The 16,912-nt window shown below is 41.6% G+C and overlaps 2 protein-coding genes across 4 annotated transcripts in view; one reads left to right on the top strand and one right to left on the bottom strand.

Annotated features, from left to right (window-relative positions):
* Positions 1–4,760, bottom strand: part of SNX1 (sorting nexin 1) — a 38,460-nt gene extending 33,700 nt beyond the window's left edge. Inside the window, exon 1 of one of the 2 annotated variants that reach the window (XM_034660847.1) lies at positions 4,565–4,760. In XM_034660847.1, coding sequence (XP_034516738.1) covers positions 4,565–4,723 — 159 coding nt within the window. In that variant the 5' untranslated portion in view covers positions 4,724–4,760. The remainder of the gene's footprint in view (positions 1–4,564) is intronic. The other variant, XM_002914237.4, reaches the window with a different exon arrangement.
* A 1,766-nt stretch (positions 4,761–6,526) lies between these two features.
* Positions 6,527–16,912, top strand: part of CIAO2A (cytosolic iron-sulfur assembly component 2A) — an 18,285-nt gene continuing 7,899 nt past the window's right edge. Inside the window, exons 1-3 of one of the 2 annotated variants that reach the window (XM_019794124.2) lie at positions 6,527–6,801; positions 11,231–11,395; positions 16,446–16,495. In XM_019794124.2, the coding sequence (XP_019649683.1) occupies positions 6,678–6,801; positions 11,231–11,395; positions 16,446–16,495 (339 nt within the window). In that variant the 5' untranslated portion in view covers positions 6,527–6,677. The remainder of the gene's footprint in view (positions 6,802–11,230; positions 11,396–16,445; positions 16,496–16,912) is intronic. The other variant, XM_002914236.4, reaches the window with a different exon arrangement.

Here is a 16,912-nt window from a genome sequence, read left to right on the forward strand (position 1 = left end):
CCTCTTCTCCCTATGCCCCTCCCCCCACCACTTGTGTGTACTCTCTCTCTCTCTCAAATGAATAATTTAAAAAAAAAAGAATAGACAAGGAATACTATCAAAAAACTTACTGAGGACATGTTATATCCTTACAAACAGCCACCATGCATTTTGCAGAACAGAATTAAAATATTAGCCAGATAAACTATCAATCTCTTTAGGGCTTTTAATAAAATTACCAAATTCTGTCCAGATCTAAAGAAGTTATCCTATAAGCACACAAAAGGAAATAAACTGGTCCTGGGATTGTAAAACAGCACAAATGAAAAGGAGTAAAGAGATTCCTCAAAAAATTAAAAATAGAACCATGATACTATCCAGCAATCCTACTTCTGGGTATGTATCTAAAAGAACTGAAAGAAGGGTCTTGAAAAGATATTTACACACCTTTGTTCATGGCAGCACTATTCACAAGAACCAAGAGTAGAAACAACCCAAATGTCTGTTGAGGTTGAGGAATGAATAGGTAAACAAAATGTGGCATATACATACAATGGAATATTATGCAGCTTTAAAAAGGAAGGAAATTCTGATGAATACTAGAACATGGATGAACTCTGAGGACATTATGCTAAGTGAAATAAGCCAGATACAAAAGGACAAATACTGCATGATCCCACTTACAAGAGGTCATCTAAATTAGTCAAATTCACAGAAACAGAAAGTAGAATGGTGGTTACCAGGGGCTTGGGCAAGGGGTAAGGGGGAGCTGTTATTTAACAGGTACTGAGTTTCAGAATTTCAAGATGAAAAAGTTCTGGAGATCTGTTGCATTAAAATGTGAGTATACTTAACAATACTGAACAGTAAAATTAAAAAGGTTTACGATGGTAAATTTTGTTGTATTTTTATGCCACAATAAAGAAAACTGATTTATTCTCCCTCAGGATACATGTTACACTGATCACAGATGTAGGCTAGATTCTAAAAATAACATGTCCTTTCCTGTCTAAATGTTAATACATAACTTACATTCATATAATTCCCTGTAGTCTATAAAACACTGTCAATCAGAAGCCACTTGCTCTGCATGACTTCTGAATACCAATAAGTTATATTATTCTTTTGTCTTAAACACCAGTGGGAATATGTAAATAAGTCTTTATTAATCAAAGACTAATTATTCAATATATGGCTTTTTTTTTTAAAGAGTTTTTATTTATTCGACAGAGATAGAGACAGCCAGCGAGAGAGGGAACACAAGCAGGGGGAGTGGGAGAGGAAGAAGCAGGCTTCCAGCGGAGGAGCCTGATGTGGGGCTCCATCCCAGAATGCTGGGATCACGCCCTGAGCCAAAGGCAGACGCTTAACGATTGAGCCACCCAGGCGCCCCTCAATATATGACTTTTCAAGTCTCCTGCTATTTTTTCTTTATTCCATTTTTTAAATTTTTTTTTATTTTTAAAAATTTAAGTGGTCTCCACATTGAGCATGGAGCCCAATGCGGGGCTTAAACTCACAACCCTGAGATCAAGAGTTGGACACTTAACCAACTGAGCCACCGAGGCAACCCCCCCAATTTTATTTTTTCTAGCCATTTCTGTAATTACTAGGGTTTCGATTCAAGATTAAGAGTGGGGGGGGGAATTCTAATTGATCTGATAGATCATTTGAAGAAGTAGTTACCAGATTTGGCCAAAATCTGAAGTGAGGCTATCATTTATCTGTATTTTCCTCCTTCCTCTTAGCATGAGAAAGGCTCTGCAGTTCTCATTTAGAGGGCATATCTAATTGTGGTCCTGGCATACTCCTAAAAAGAGATGGACATGTTAAGAATACCTGGGAGGGCAAATAAAGAACCCGATTCAATTCTATGATTCAGTGTTAGAAGATATGTATCTAGATTCAGGTCCAATCAAAGTTTCAGATAACACGTCTAGAATTTCAGATCTTTTTATAGACATGCCCACAAAGTAGGAAGCAGAAAGAAGTAAGGTCTTTAGTATTCTTGAGAATCATCTTAAGATATTTCCCAGCTGGCAATGCTTTCAGACTTTTTTAATAATCCTTTTAATATTCAGATTTGTTTTAATAATCCTTTTAACTCCAGTCTATTCCTTTCATGTAACTGGTTTGTAGATTCTGAAATGCATATCATGGGCTGCTCTTCTGATTATAAATCATACTTTTATTACTGTATTAAAGTCTCTGGGGCCTTAAAAGAGAGCAGATGGGATGATGAACAACAGCAGCTGTTACACTAACGTCCAGGAAATTACACGCATACCATAAATTATTTTAAATTTTACATGCCTCAGCTTCCCAATTTTTTAATACCCTTCCCTCTCCCTCCAACACCCAACAAAACACAATATGAAGGTAAACTTAACAAGATGCCACTGAAGTCACTAAGTGCCTATTTGATGACTTTTAGTTAATCAAATCAATCTTATTACTAGTTCGATTTTGATAAATGATATTAACCATTTTTAGGATTAATACATGTAACTTTCTAAGCCATTATTAGATTCTGTGGGTTCTTTGATTATTAGAGTAATTGCGGTTTACAATGCTCAACTGTTTCACAAGTGTTTCATAGGTATTCGAATTTAATCCGCATAATAACGGTGGGCGTAAATGCTATTAGTCACATTTTACAGGTGAGGAAACCACACAGAGTAATTAAATACCTTGCCCAAGTAACAGAACCTGGATGGATTTAAATCAGCCTTCAAAGCCCTTGTTCTTATTCTATTCTTCAGTGTTATTCCTTAAGACACAGAAGCACTGCAATCCCCAATCTTCTCACACTGGCTCACAACTAAAACATTTATTGGAATATAATTTGTATTTAATGACTTTTAAACAAGAAATTCAGAGTTTAACTAATGAGAAATCTTGGAGTCTTGGCTTCCTGAAGATTAACATCAGAACAGGGAGCTCAAAAAATGGCTTACAGGTGGCATTTTCGTTTCCCCAGCAACTCAATTTTCCTGGATCAAAACTTAACTAAAAATAATTATGCTTTCTGTAGTAGAACAAGTTCATTCTGACTCCTTCCTCCTCTCTTTGGTTGGAATTAGGCAAAGTACTCTCACACAGTCTTCTAAGAGAGAAGTACTGATGCCTCTGTAAAGTAATATGAGATCAATCAAGTCACAGCCTCTTCAACTTCTTTTAGAAAACTCTAGAAAACAACTCCTCACCCTTTTAGGGCCCTTTTTGGAAAATAAATCATCATTTGCCTACGTGACCAGTCACTTTCAAAGTCAGAGTGTCTATTTTCAGATATTTGGTCTGAATATCTACCATCCCAGTAGTTATTAACTTTAGCTCTTCTCCATGACTTATGGGAGAATTACCAAAGGAAAAGACCAAAAATTTGTTTTAAGGGATACAGAAAGACTAAATTAGCAGCAAGAGTTGCTTCTTAGAATAACACTTCATCAGACAGTTTAAGCGGTTATATTAGCACCAGCAAGTACTTTTTGAGCTGGGATTATAAATTCAGTTCCCGAACACAGTACAGGGAAAATTCTAAAGATGTCACCAAAGATATTTCCTAGAAACTTAACCTCTTTCTGACATAAATGAAGCAAGCCTTAACCTTTTTCAAACACATGCTGCATAAAGAATTTAAAGCTGTTTTATTTAGTCACGCATATACTGTATAGCTACTACAAAGAGAGGTATTATCCAAGATAGAATAGTACATAAATTCAGACCTAGCACAGAAGAAGTTTTCAACCTGGAACGAACTGTACCAAGTGGTATGAGTCAGTATTCTTATAAAACAACCCAAACATCTGAAATGGTTCCAGAACTGATTACTGATTTTTACATTCCACATATAAAGATCAGTTTTTCCCCCGAACACCTCTTATTAGAAACCTGGATATTACTAAGGGAAACACCATTTCCTCCTCACATTTAGAGATTTAATCCCACAGATGTACTTAGGCATTTTAATACATCTCTTTAAAAGGGACAAAGCTTGTCATCTATGTAGTGATTTATCTGGCAGGGCCTTTTTTTCAACCGACTTCTGGCAAGACTTTACCTTAGAGATCAGAGGAGTCAACTTAACCCTTACAAACTAGATCCACAAAGGGCCTTTGGTAATCAGGTAACTTTTGAGTTAATGAAAGGATTTGTGGGCGGGTCACTGTCCTGAGCCACTCCAGATAACACTATTCAATCCTAGGAGCAGTAAGATTAGGGAAAGAAAAGTGCATCCCATCTCCTTATCTTGACCTATTAAATCAGACCGCCAGGAAACCACCACAAAACCACCCCGTGGGTCCTTGGGGTCACCACACCGCAGGGCCAAATGCCGGCCTGGGAGTCTCTTCGCTGTCAGGGACCTCGGTGGCGAAACCACCACACCCCTCGCTCCTCACCGTCCGCCCCAGGGCAGGCCCCTAACATCTTGGCACTCATTAAGGTCTCCCAAGCCACGACTACCGTCACCAAAGCAGGGTCTCGCCAGGCCCATTCTGCCCAGCTTCCTCGACCCTCGCTTAGCCTCTCTTCCCTTTTGGGGCGCCCGCCCGCCCGCCGGCCGCCCCGAACGGTGCGAACTCACGGCCGCCGCGGCGCCGGTGAAAATATCCTCCCCCTCGGCGTCGCTGTCCCCAGCCTCGGGTTCTGACCCCCCGGCCGCCCCCTCGGACTCCGGCTCCAGCCCGGGGAAAGGCGGAGGGAGTCTCTCCGAAGCGCTACAGCCACCACCACCCGACGCCATCTTCCTCCACCCGCGGCGGAAGCCGCAACAACAACTTTATAGAGAGATAGCGCCGCGAGCAAAACGTTCCAGAGGAACGAGGAGTGGGATGGTCGTGACCAACCCCGCGGGACGCACTGGGCGGGGGTTCGGGGGCGGGGCCTGGCCGCTGGGGGCGGGGCAGGGAGGCCCAATGCTCCTACCCAGCAAATCTGAGTCCTGCATCGCGACGCCGTGCTCTTAACCAAGGGGGAGAGTGGGACAGAAAAGAAGGAGCTAGCTAGGTAGGGGCTGCTCAGATTTCTAGGGCCCTTTCTGTTCTGGATAGCTTTAGCCAACAGCCTTCTCAAGATGTTCGAATAAAGGAGTTTGAAAACTCCTCTACATGCCACCTACCTATGCCAAGCACAGCGCTCTCATTGAGATTCAGTAAATATTTTTGACTGGTCTCTCAACTGGCGGCGGTAAAGTTTCACCATTTATTCTTTGGAGAACATTTAGTTAATTCATTCAAGTAATAAATATTGAACATCTACTGTGTGCCTGGCACTCTACTACGCGTTTGAAATACAGAAATAAGCTTGACCAACTAACTAGGCACTCGAGGGAGACAGGCATGCAAATGAACAAATTCAACGTGTTCAATGCTGTAATGTGCTCTGGGAGTACAGTGAAAGAGGGTATCAGTTATGCTTAAAGATCTGTAGGGAGGCCTCACAGGAGGTGAGACCTCAGGGTCCTAAATTTGGTTACAAGGAAGTTAGGATTATCCCCTTCGTTGCTGTGGAGTGGAGTGGAACAGATGGCAGGGAAATTCATAAACTGAACACAATTTTCCTGGGACCGAGACTATTCACTTGTCTGGTGAGCTTAAAGTCTAAAGCAGCCAGACAAAAGCTTAAAGATAAACGGGATATGTTAACATAGGGTAACTCTGCAAAATGATCCTGATTTTCTTGGTACCAAGTCTGACAAAAGGTTTGTTTCTAATTGCAAATTCCTCAACATCAGGGATTGGTTCCTGACAGGTCTATGAGCTGTTTGAGGGTAGGGGCCGCCTCCTATCTTTGTATTCTCGGTGTTCATACACCAAGTCTGGCAAAGTAAGTGGCCAATAATGTTTGAAACTTGGAGGGATGGATGGATAAAACTAACATCATCAACCTTGTTCCTGGCATTCATCATAACCACAAACACCAGTGGACTTAAGGCATTCTTTTTGGGATGACGATTTCCACTATGTCACTACTGGATATCCTGGGCACGAGGAAAGCTCTTTCGTTCTAAGTTGTTTCTGAAGGCGATTGACAGAAACATGCAGCTCATAGTGGGGAACTGTGCTGGCCTGAGTCCCTCTGAGGCGAGAAAATCAAAAAGCCCTCCCCGCCCCCCGCGACGCCTAACCAACCTCAGGGGACTCCCAAGACCTTCCGTTTCAACGGCAACGGAAACTCACTTCCGGCGTGACTAGAAGTAAGAAAACTGGCTGGAAGCAGCTCCCTCAGAGAAATAACAGTGGACTCTCCTTTCACACGCTCCTCCAGCAAAAGAGAGCAAGATCTCCCTTCCCCTACCTCTTCAGGATTCATTTTCAGCTTATCGAGGGCACTGAATAAGGTTAACGGTGGCGGGTAACAGACCGTTACCTACCTCCTCTTACAGACATAGCCTACAAATCCCAGAATACATTTGTACGTCCCATACGTCCCAGCGCGCAATGCGCCTCGCGCTGGGAGGAATTTTTTTCTCTTGTCCGGCCGAAACCGAGCAAAGCATGCTGGGGCTTGTAGTCTTCGCGGGTCCCTTCCCTAGTTCCTCCGCGCTACTCCGTCGGGTCCCGCCTATTTTCTGCTTTCCTGGACCTTTAGGCTTGTCTTGGCCCATTTGAAGACCAGGAAGTTGATAAGTCGCGAGGCCCGCTGCTGAGAGACGGTGGCTCGGGTGGGACAGTCGCCAGGGATGGCGGAGCGTGAGGATGGAGCGGGTGTCCGGGCTGCTCTCCTGGACGCTGAGCAGAGTCCTGTGGCTCTCCGGTCTCTTTGAGCGGGGAGCTGCCCGGCAGCCCCGGATCATGGAAGAGAAAGCGCTAGAGGTTTATGGTAATTAATTTTACCCAGGGCAGCGTTTGGCATTGTACGTGGAGATGGGGGTAATGGGGATCTCACCTGAGGGCTGGGGGTGGAGACCCCGGTTTTTGCTGGGTCTCGTCCGAAGCTCGGGAAGCCTTTTCTCAGGGGTTCTGAGTCACGCAGGAATGTGGATCTTTATAAGACCGGGCTCTTCCTAAACCTGGGGCAAGCCCAGCCTGGAGGTCTTAAACGTTTCATTTCCCTCGTCTGCCCCACGCCCTAGTGGCCTTCTCCAGACTTCTGGGCAGAGCAGGCGTTTAGGGTGCTTGGTTAGGAAGCAAAGCTGGACTGATTGCGCTACTTGTCTCCTTCCTTGCGTTCCCTAGCCCCTGTACACGCATTCCTTCTCCTGCCACCACTCCTGCCAGCACTGCTGGGTGACTAACGAGTTGGGGACTGGCATAAGGTCACAGCCGTTCCAGAGGTCCCCTAGAGACGAGGACAAAACGGGCGTTCCCCGTACCCGGGCCTCGAATTTATAGTTTCTTATCACAGTCAAGCCAGCAGTGCAAAAACGAATACATACACACACAGTTACATATATTTTTTAAACCCCTGGGACCAGCTTCACTGTACAGATGAGAAAACAAAGGTTTAGAATGGTTAAACAGCTACTCGAAGGTCACACTGCCAGTAAAGAAACAGCAAAAACCAAAGCCCATGTCTTTTGATTCCAAACTCCGTGCGCTTTACACCATTTCACAATTGCCTTATGACTCCATTTTTGGACTTATGTGGTATTGTTTTTGAAAAATAAAGACTGGCTCTAACTAATGTTCAGCTATTCCTGCTGACTGAGGGTGAACGATCTAACCATAAGAATACAAATAAAATGTGGGCAAGGATTATGGGCCAGGAGAAGGAGGCCAGGGTTGGAAAAGATCTTTGGAGCCAATCTAATTTGCCCTCTCTTACTAGAGGCAGGAGTTAACCCCAGCTAGATGATTATGAGTGGAATGATCTCCATAAAACGGACACGTTCCTGTCCTATCAGACTTCTGTCTATAGCATCTCAGGACAGAAGGGCACTTGGGGATACAACTTTGGAAGAGAGTTGATTCTTGTCCTAAAGCTTATATCGAGGGAGACCTATATGTGCAAAAATATACTATATTTTATGCAATAGAAAGCCACCGACCACAATAAGGGACAAATTCAGAGGAAGGAGAGATAATAATCTCTGAGTGGGGAGGAGGAGTGACTTGAGTTAGGCCTTGAAGTATAAGTAGGCTCTGGATATATGGAGGGTAGAAGGCGTACTAAGCAGAGAAAAGGGAGCAAAAGTATGGAGGTGACAAAGTAACATGTTAGAGAATGGCAGATACATGGAGCTTCAGGATAGAGTTTGTGGTTAAAGGTGGAAGTGTGGTCAAAAATTGTTTTAGACACCAGTTCAGAACTGGATACTGAAGGTTTAAATGCATAAAGAGTATCAGTTCAGGGGCGCCTGGGTGGCTCAGTCAGTTAAGCGTCTGCCTTTGGGTCAGGTCATGATCCCAGGGTCTTTTCTTTCCTGCCTCCATTTTCAAATCCTGTGGCTAATCAAGTGATAAGTCCAGGGGTGGTTGGGAAGAAGGTGGGAACTTGATTTGTTTTTCCCAGTAGCATTTCTGATTACAGGAGTGCTATCAATAATAGAACAAAACCTCAGGCTTGAGAACATCAAGCCCAGCCTAGGTGAATTCCTTCTGCTCTCCTTTCTACCTCACCATTTATCTGTCGTTCTCCTTTTCCAACTTTTTCTACAACCTCAGAGTAAGAAGGAAATCTTGTCCTCTCCAAGGCCGACCCAGGCTCCCACATCCTTAGTCTCATTCTCTTCTGCTTATTTTACCAGTCCCCTATCCTCCCGCCCCCTCCTATATTTTCAGTCTCGTTTCCTCTATTTGATCTTTCCCTTTGGGCTGTAAAACATATTCAAGTTTTCCTTACCTTTGTCATAGTTCTAGCTTCGTGTAAACCCACTATCGGTTCTTTGCCCTCCCAGTCCCTGCCAAAGCCCTAGGACTACATTTTCAGTTCCTTTTCACTTCCTCTTTTGCACGCTGGCTTCTGCCTTCATCCCTCTACCGAAACTGCTTTCTTACAGGTGATCTTCTGGGTGACAAATCCAAAGGCCTGTTTTAGCTCTCATCATTTTGAGTTTTTTTTTTTTTTGCTGCATTTAATGTTAACCTCCCCCTGCTTCCATCTCTGCTTCTTGCTTTTCTTTCTCCTTCTGATCCCTAAATTAGGTGCTTCCCACAGATCTATTCTTGGATCTCTCCCTTTACATTAGTGGTTCTCAAACTGAGCTGCCCGTAAGAACAACCTGAGCAATTTTTTTTAAAGTCTTAATGCCCAGCCCATACTACACATCAGTTAAATCAGGATCTTTGGGGGTAAGGCTTAGACATCAGTTTTTGTTTTGTTTTTAAAGCAGTCCTGATGATTCCATTGTTCACCCAAGGTTGAAAACTATTATTCTGCTCATTCTTTGTGAATCCCATGGGTTCAACAACCACTCTAGCTTCGTGCTCTCTCTTGAGTTAATTTTTTAATTTTAATTCCAGTATAGTTAACATACAGCATTATATTAGCTTCAGGTGTACACTATAATGATTCATAATTCTGTATGTTACTCAGTTCTCCTCATGGTAAGTGTACTCTTAAAACCCTTCATCTTATTTCACCTGTTCCTCTGTCCTCCTCCCCTCTGATAACCATCAGTTTGTTCTCTATAATTAAAAGTCTGTTTTTTGGTTTGTCTCTTTTTTCCCCTTTGTTCATTTGTTTTGTTTCTTAAATTCCACATATGAGTGAAATCATATGGTATTTGTCTTTGACTGACTTATTTCTCTTAGCATTATATTCTCTAGCTCCATTCATGTCCTTGCAAATCAAGACCTCATTCTTTTTATGGCTGAATAATATTCCATCACATATATATATCAACTACATTCATAAATTCATCAGTCGATGGATACTTGGGCTGCTTCCATATCTTGGCGATTGTAAGTAATGCTGCTGCAAACATAGTCATGCGTGTGTCCCTTTGAATTAGTGTTTTTGTATTTTGGGGATAAATACCCAATAGTACAATTGCTGGATTGTAGGGTAGTTCTCTCTTTAACTTTTTGAGGAAACTCCATACTGTTTTCCACAGTGGCTGCACCAGTTTGCATTCCCACCAACAGTGCATGAGTGTTCCTTTTTCTCTGCATCCTGGCCAATACTTGTTTCTTGTGTTTTCTATTTTAGTCATTCTGACAGGTGTGAGGTGGTATCTCCTTGTAGTTTTGATTTGCATTTCCCTCATGATGAGTGATGTTGAGCATCTTTTCATGTGTCTCTTTAGCCTTGGTGCTTTCTCAAACCTTATGTCACAGTTCAGTGTTTGCTGGAATGTCCCATTGGGTTGTCCCCTTAAGCACCTTGAAATTGTTACGTATAAAATTGAACCCAGTTGTCCCCGCCCCCACCCAACTTTCTTCCTGTGTTCTCCAGTTTTTTTTCATTCTATCAGTGTTCTCCCAGACACACTTAAAATCTGAGTCATCCTCCTTTTCCCCTTTCCTTGTCTTCTACATCCAAACAATCATCAAATTCTGTTGATTCTGATGCTGAAATTGCTTCTCCATCAGTCCCCTCCTCTCTATTACTATTGTCATGTTACTGTTTTGGGCCCAGCATTTCAGCTAGTATCCCTGGCTCTGCTCTTAGTTCTGAGACTACCAGCCAGTGGATGAGTTCCCAGCTGACAGTGTAATCGTCCTGGTTCCTCCCTTGTTCAGAACCTCTTAAGGATTCCCTGTTGCCTGTGACTGACTGTAAAAGATCCTTGATGGTCTGGCCCAAACTCTTATAGCCTCACTTATGCTAGGTTACAGGCAGACAAAACATTTTTTTTAATTAAAAAAAATTTTTTAAGTAATCTCTACATCCAACGTGGGGATCAAACTCATGACTTCAAGATCAAGAGTCGCATGCACTGCTGACTGAGCCAACCAGGTGCCCCTAAACTTCTTTTCCTTTCTTTTCCTTCACCTGCAGTGTCAAATATTGAAATGTCACCTATTTTTAAAGGCTTGGTTCAGACTCAACTTTTGTAAATCCTGATACCACAGTCTCCCAAGCTACAAGTTATTTCTTCCCCTTGAGCTTCTATGACACTCTCCTCATTCTTATATTCTCTCTGCAGTGTTGGAGCCAAGAAACTGGTTATGATCTAATAAGAATCCAAGAAAACAGTTTTCTCAAAAGGAAACTGGTCGTGGGAATTTCTGTGAGAAATCTGGGCAGTTACTGTAACATTCGGTTTAAGAAAAAGAAGTCTGTGTTTGGGTTAGGGTTTGCAAAGTCATCCTTATTTAGAATATTCGTGTTTTAACATAATACCTTGTCTCTGATGATTCTTTAGATTTGATTCGAACTATCCGGGACCCAGAGAAGCCCAATACTTTAGAAGAACTGGAAGTGGTAACGGAAAGTAGTGTGGAGGTTCAGGAGATAAACGAAGAAGACTGTTTGGTTGTTATCAGGTTCACGCCAACAGTACCTCACTGCTCTTTGGCAACCCTTATTGGTAAGGTTTGATATATAAATATAGTTTTATTTTGACATTATTTTACTGATACTGACCCAAAATAACAATTAGCATCATGTCTCACACTTTATAGTTCAGAGAGTGTTTTCAGATGTGTATCGTCTGTAGCCCTCACAACCTACGAGAGAATTTTCCAGGTGAGGAACCCGAGACTTAGGAGTTTAAGTGACTTGCTCAGAATCACGTAGCCAGGAAATGATGACGCTGAGGCTCAAACCCAGGTCCCCTGACTCCAAACGTGAGATCTCCTTTAGTTACACCATGCTGCTTCTCTTCTCTATACATGCCTGCAACTAAGAGAGCGGGTGTGGGCTAGTCACCTCTGTTCTGGAGACTGGAGTGGGTGCTGTCAGACTAGCACTGCTGTCATCACCTTCTTCTCCTTTCGCTGCTCTGTTGGCTTTAGTGCAGTATGGGCATAGTCCTAGTGGGAGAGTTCTGTATTTTTTTTTTTTTTTAAGTATTTTTGAGGTTGTTTTCTATTTGAGAGGCTGCATTCCCAGTATTTTGGAGTACTTAGCAGTAAGATATACAAGAGATGTCTTTGAGTATATACTTTGTTATAAAGAAGATAAAGGGGGGGGCGCCAGGGTGGCTCAGGCGTTTAAGCATTGACTCTTAATTTCTGCTGAGGTTGTGATCTCAGGGTTGTGGGATTGAGCCCTGCTCGAGCTCTGTGCTGGGTGTGGAGCCTGCTAAAGATTCTCTCTCCCTCCCTCCCCGCCATATCTAAATAAATAAATAAATAAATAAATAAAAATAAAGAAGATAAAGGAAGTTTATTTCAAACCAAATGTTCATCTGTAGGGGATTGCTGAAATAATCATTGGTGGTGTATATTAACAATGGAATGCTATACAGCTATGAAAAATAATGAGAACACTCTCCATGTACTGGTATGGAAAGATCTTTATGACATACTGTTAAGAAATAAAAGCAAATGTAATATTGCTACATTTGTGTAAAAAAGGGCAAAACCAGAAATTTGTATTTGGTTGTATATGCACAAAGAATACATAAGAAATGACTAGCTGTGATGGGAGTGGGCAGTAGTGGTGGTAGGAACTGGGCAGGTTGGGGACAGGGTGGGAAGAAGACTTTACTGTATACCTTTTTATATTTTTAAGGTTTTGAACTATGGGAATATATTATCTATTTAAAAATAGATAAGATTATAAAAACAATTGAAAAGGTAAATATTTTATTATTGCTTCCATTTTTGTGATTTCTATTTTTCTTTTCTCACTTGTTGATCTGGGATCCCTATTAGTGATTTCCAGCATTTGGGCCACATCTTGAGGAACTAAAGGGTCCGTGAATCTGTAGATAATATTGTGGTTATTTATTTGAGAGAGAGAGAACACGAGCCAGGGAAGGGACAGGGGGAGAGAGAATCCTCAAGCAGATTCCCTGCTGTGTGCGGAGCCTGCCTCTAAGATCATGACCTCAGCTGAAATCAAGAGTCAGCAACTTAACCAACTGAGCCACCCAGGCACCCTGGTAATATTGTGGTTAGTAATATTCCATACTGGAAAAAGCAGTTTTGAATGCATACTTATTTTTTTGTCGTTGGACAGTTTCTGAATCAACAGGTACCAGAAGTGTTGCTACTGTCTTGACGTGAAGGGGAGTATCTTAAAATATTTTGATATATAAGAGTTCTTAAGTGGGTCTATTACTCTAAGAGCCTTTAGCAAATGAATTTTTCAAAAAGTAACATTTATTTTGTGTTTTTTTACATTACAAAAGTAATATGTTTCTTGGCCATAATTTGGAAACTCCACAAAACCATAAAGAAGAGAATAAAAATCAGCTGTCATAAAAGAATGTGTGCCCTGGGCTTAAATTCCAGCTCTGTCAGGTTTGCCACTTTGTGGCCTTAGACAAGATACTTAACCTTTCTGGGCCTCAGTTTCCTTATTTGTAAAGTAGAGATAATAAGAGTATCAACAGAGTTATAAAGGCTAGGTAATAGAATGCATGAAATAGATAAAGAATATTTTTTATTCTCCATTAAATAATAGTTTTTAATTATAGAGGCATAGAGGTTTGTGTTAATCACATCACTATATCATATATATTTTTTAAAAGATTTTATTTATTTATTCGACAGAGAGAGAGACAGCTAGCGAGAGAGGGAACACAAGCAGGGGGAGTGGGAGAGGAAGAAGCAGGCTCACAACGGAGGAGCCTGATGTGGGGCTCGATCCCATAACGCCGGGATCACGCCCTGAGCCGAAGGCAGACGCTTAACCGCTGTGCCACCCAGGCGCCCTTATATCATAATTTTTATAACCACTTAGACCACTTCTGGACTTTAACAATTAAAAATAATACTATGATAAACAGCCTTATACAAAAATATTTTCATGTATCTCTAGTTATTGCCTCAGGATAAATTCCTTTAATTGGAATTATTGGGTTATATGGTATAAGCATTTTTAAGCCTCTTGGTAAATATCTGTAAATTGTTATTAAAAAGTTTCTACTCTTTTGTGATCCCAGGGTCCTGGGATTGAGCCCCGCATTGGGCTCCCTGCTCTGCTGGGAGCCTGCTTCTTCCTCTCCCACTCCTCCTGCTTGTGTTCCCTCTCTCACTGGCTATGTCTCTCTCTGTCAAATAATTAAATAAAATCTTTAAAAAAAAAAAAGTTTCTACTCTTTGACCCAGTAATTAAGGAAATAATTCCATTGAAGAAAACAGTAACATGTACGAAACGTTTATAGAAATTTATAATAATAAAACCTGCAAGAAACTATAGTATCTATTAATAAGGAGATGGCACCAATATAATGGGATTTCTTATTTCTATTAAAAAATGATAAATATAATCAAGGAATCAAAGTATCTGAGAAATGTATGAAACAACTGGAATGCTAAGTTGTATTTGCATTATGATTGTAATTATTGAAAAACTGTGTGTGGACGAAGATTGAGAAAGCCCATGAAACAGAAGTAACTCTAAAGGCACCCAGATCCGATTATGGTAGCTACTTCAGGTCTGTCCTCTCCTTGAACAAAGTGTTGTCAGGTTTTTAGGGCCCTTTTAATATGGGTTTCAGTAAAGACCCTTGGCTTTTTAGAAGTTAGTATACTAGTGTAGTAACTGTGTTCAATCAACATGATCAGAAAACTCAATAAAGAGAGCCCTCTTCCTGGCATCTGGGAGGCATTTCCTATGAGCAGGTAGTGTGAAGCAGGGGAAGGCACGTGAGTATGCGTTCCAGGCCGACTGCCTAGGTCGTCCCCTACTCAGAGTTATCCTGGTAAGTAATTGCAAAGACAGGGAAGACTCCAAGGGAATGAGTGGATAAGGCAGAGAAACCAGCCGATAGCCACTTGTGTTGACTTAGTCTGGACAAGAATAGCTGAAGGCAGGTGTGGTCCAATATGAAGGGCATATGTTTGGAGTCAGAAGGTCTATATTTAGCTCCCAGCTCTCTCTTGTTAGCTATGTGATGTCAGACAAATCACTTATCATGGTTCCTGGTTGTAAAATGAAAATGATACAATAGTAATAGCTAATGTTTATTAGGTACTTTTTATGTACCAAGTCCTATTTTAGGCACATTGCATAGCACTACTCATAACAACCCCATGTATAGTGGTACTACTATAATACTTATTTTACAGATAAGGAAACTGAAGCTCAAGAGAGGTTAAGTAACTTGCCTGGGGCCCCATAGTTTGTATATAGTGGAGCTACTTTTGAACCCAGAGTATCTATCTCAGTAATGCTGTACTGCCTCTCTTGAGGATATTGATCCTCAAGAAAGTGCTTTGTGAATTGTGAAACAGTTGGTATTTACTACGTGGGTAAAACACCTTCCAACAGTGGGTAGGACACATGAGGAGGCTCAGATGATACACAGGTAACAGATTAAAGAGACTGTGGGGGCCAGAGGGAAGAGAGGAACCCTCCAGATACACTTGAAGGTAGATCTTTTTTTTTTTTTTTTTTTAAAGATTTTGTTTATTTATTTGACAGAGATAGAGACAGCCAGCGAGAGAGGGAACACAAGCAGGGGTAGTGGGAGAGGAAGAAGCAGGCTCACAGCAGAGGAGCCTGATGTGGGGCTCGATCCTACAACGCCGGGATCACGCCCTGAGCCGAAGGCAGACGCTTAACCGCTGTGCCACCCAGGCGCCCCTGAAGGTAGATCTTCTAAAGGGAGACCCTCTTAAAGAAACTGTATATTGTCTTTAGAGTTCTCTAATATTTATTATTAGACTAGACTAGACTCTAAGTACTCTGAAACACTTTCTGTGCATAACAAGAACAGTTTGGCTTGTCTTCTGTGTCTAGGGGTGTAGATTTAGTTAAAAATTCCTTCCTTGTTTTGAGGAGGGGGAGAAGTGGAACATGGGCACACTGAGGGTCTGTTCCAAGTGCAGTTTTAATTACTCTTACAAGTGTCAACTGGGAAAGAAAAAATATATATATATATATATATTGAACTGTGACTTGGCATTGGGGTGATAAACCTAATTTCAGAGGAGCTTGTTTTAGGGAAACAACTCTATTTGTATGTTGTAGGCATAGAGGATTCCAAATTTGAGAAGTTTCTTGTGGTCCTTTTTAAGTGGCTCTTATTTGGTTTTAAATTTTTGCATGATCTGGCCTGTTGTGAGTGTTCAGTAAAGTCCGATGAGTGAATTGACCTTTGCTAGTTAAGGTAAATTGATGTAGTACAAAAGACCTAGGCTTTGCAGTTGTCTTGGGTTTTAGTCCCAACTGCCACTTTACTAGCTCAGTGACCTTGGGCAAGTTTCACTGTGACCTCAGTTTCACAGTTTGTAGAATGGATTTGTAAGTACGTGGCTCACTGGATTATCATGAGGAATATGTAAGACTGTAGATATTAAAGTTGCTAGCATGGTGCCTGGCTCAAAGGAGACCTACACTGGATTGAGCCGAAGCTGTTTCCAGCTACCGTATTGTATGGAAACACCTACACACGGCTGTATGCTTTTTCAAGAATTAATAAGAGGAGATAATTGGGGCCTTTTCTTTTTTTTCCTCAACAGGGCTGTGCTTAAGAGTAAAGCTTCAGCGGTGTTTGCCATTTAAACATAAGGTAAGGAAGATTTTGTTGTTTCATAACAGCTTTGTTGAGATTTAATTCACATTTCACACAATTCACCTGTTTAAAGTGTACAGTTTAATGGTTTTTTGTATATTCGCTGAGTTGTGCAACTATCACTACCAGTTTTTTTTTTTTTTTAAGATTTTATTTATTTGAGAGAGAGAGTGCACGTGATCACTAGTAGGGGGTGGGGCAGAGGGAGAGGGAAAGGAGACTCCTTGATGAAGAAGTCCGACTCGGGGCTCGATCTCAGGACCCTGAGATCATGACCTGAGCCGAAGGCAGCCGCTTAACTCACCAAGCCACCCAGGCATCCCAGTTTTATTTTTTTTTTATTTTTTAAAGATTTTATTTATTTATTCGACAGAGATAGAGACAGCCAGTGAGAGAGGGAACACAAGCAGGGGG

This window comes from Ailuropoda melanoleuca, chromosome 5 (genome assembly GCF_002007445.2).
Source record: "Ailuropoda melanoleuca isolate Jingjing chromosome 5, ASM200744v2, whole genome shotgun sequence".
In the NCBI taxonomy this organism is placed as follows: domain Eukaryota; kingdom Metazoa; phylum Chordata; class Mammalia; order Carnivora; family Ursidae; genus Ailuropoda; species Ailuropoda melanoleuca.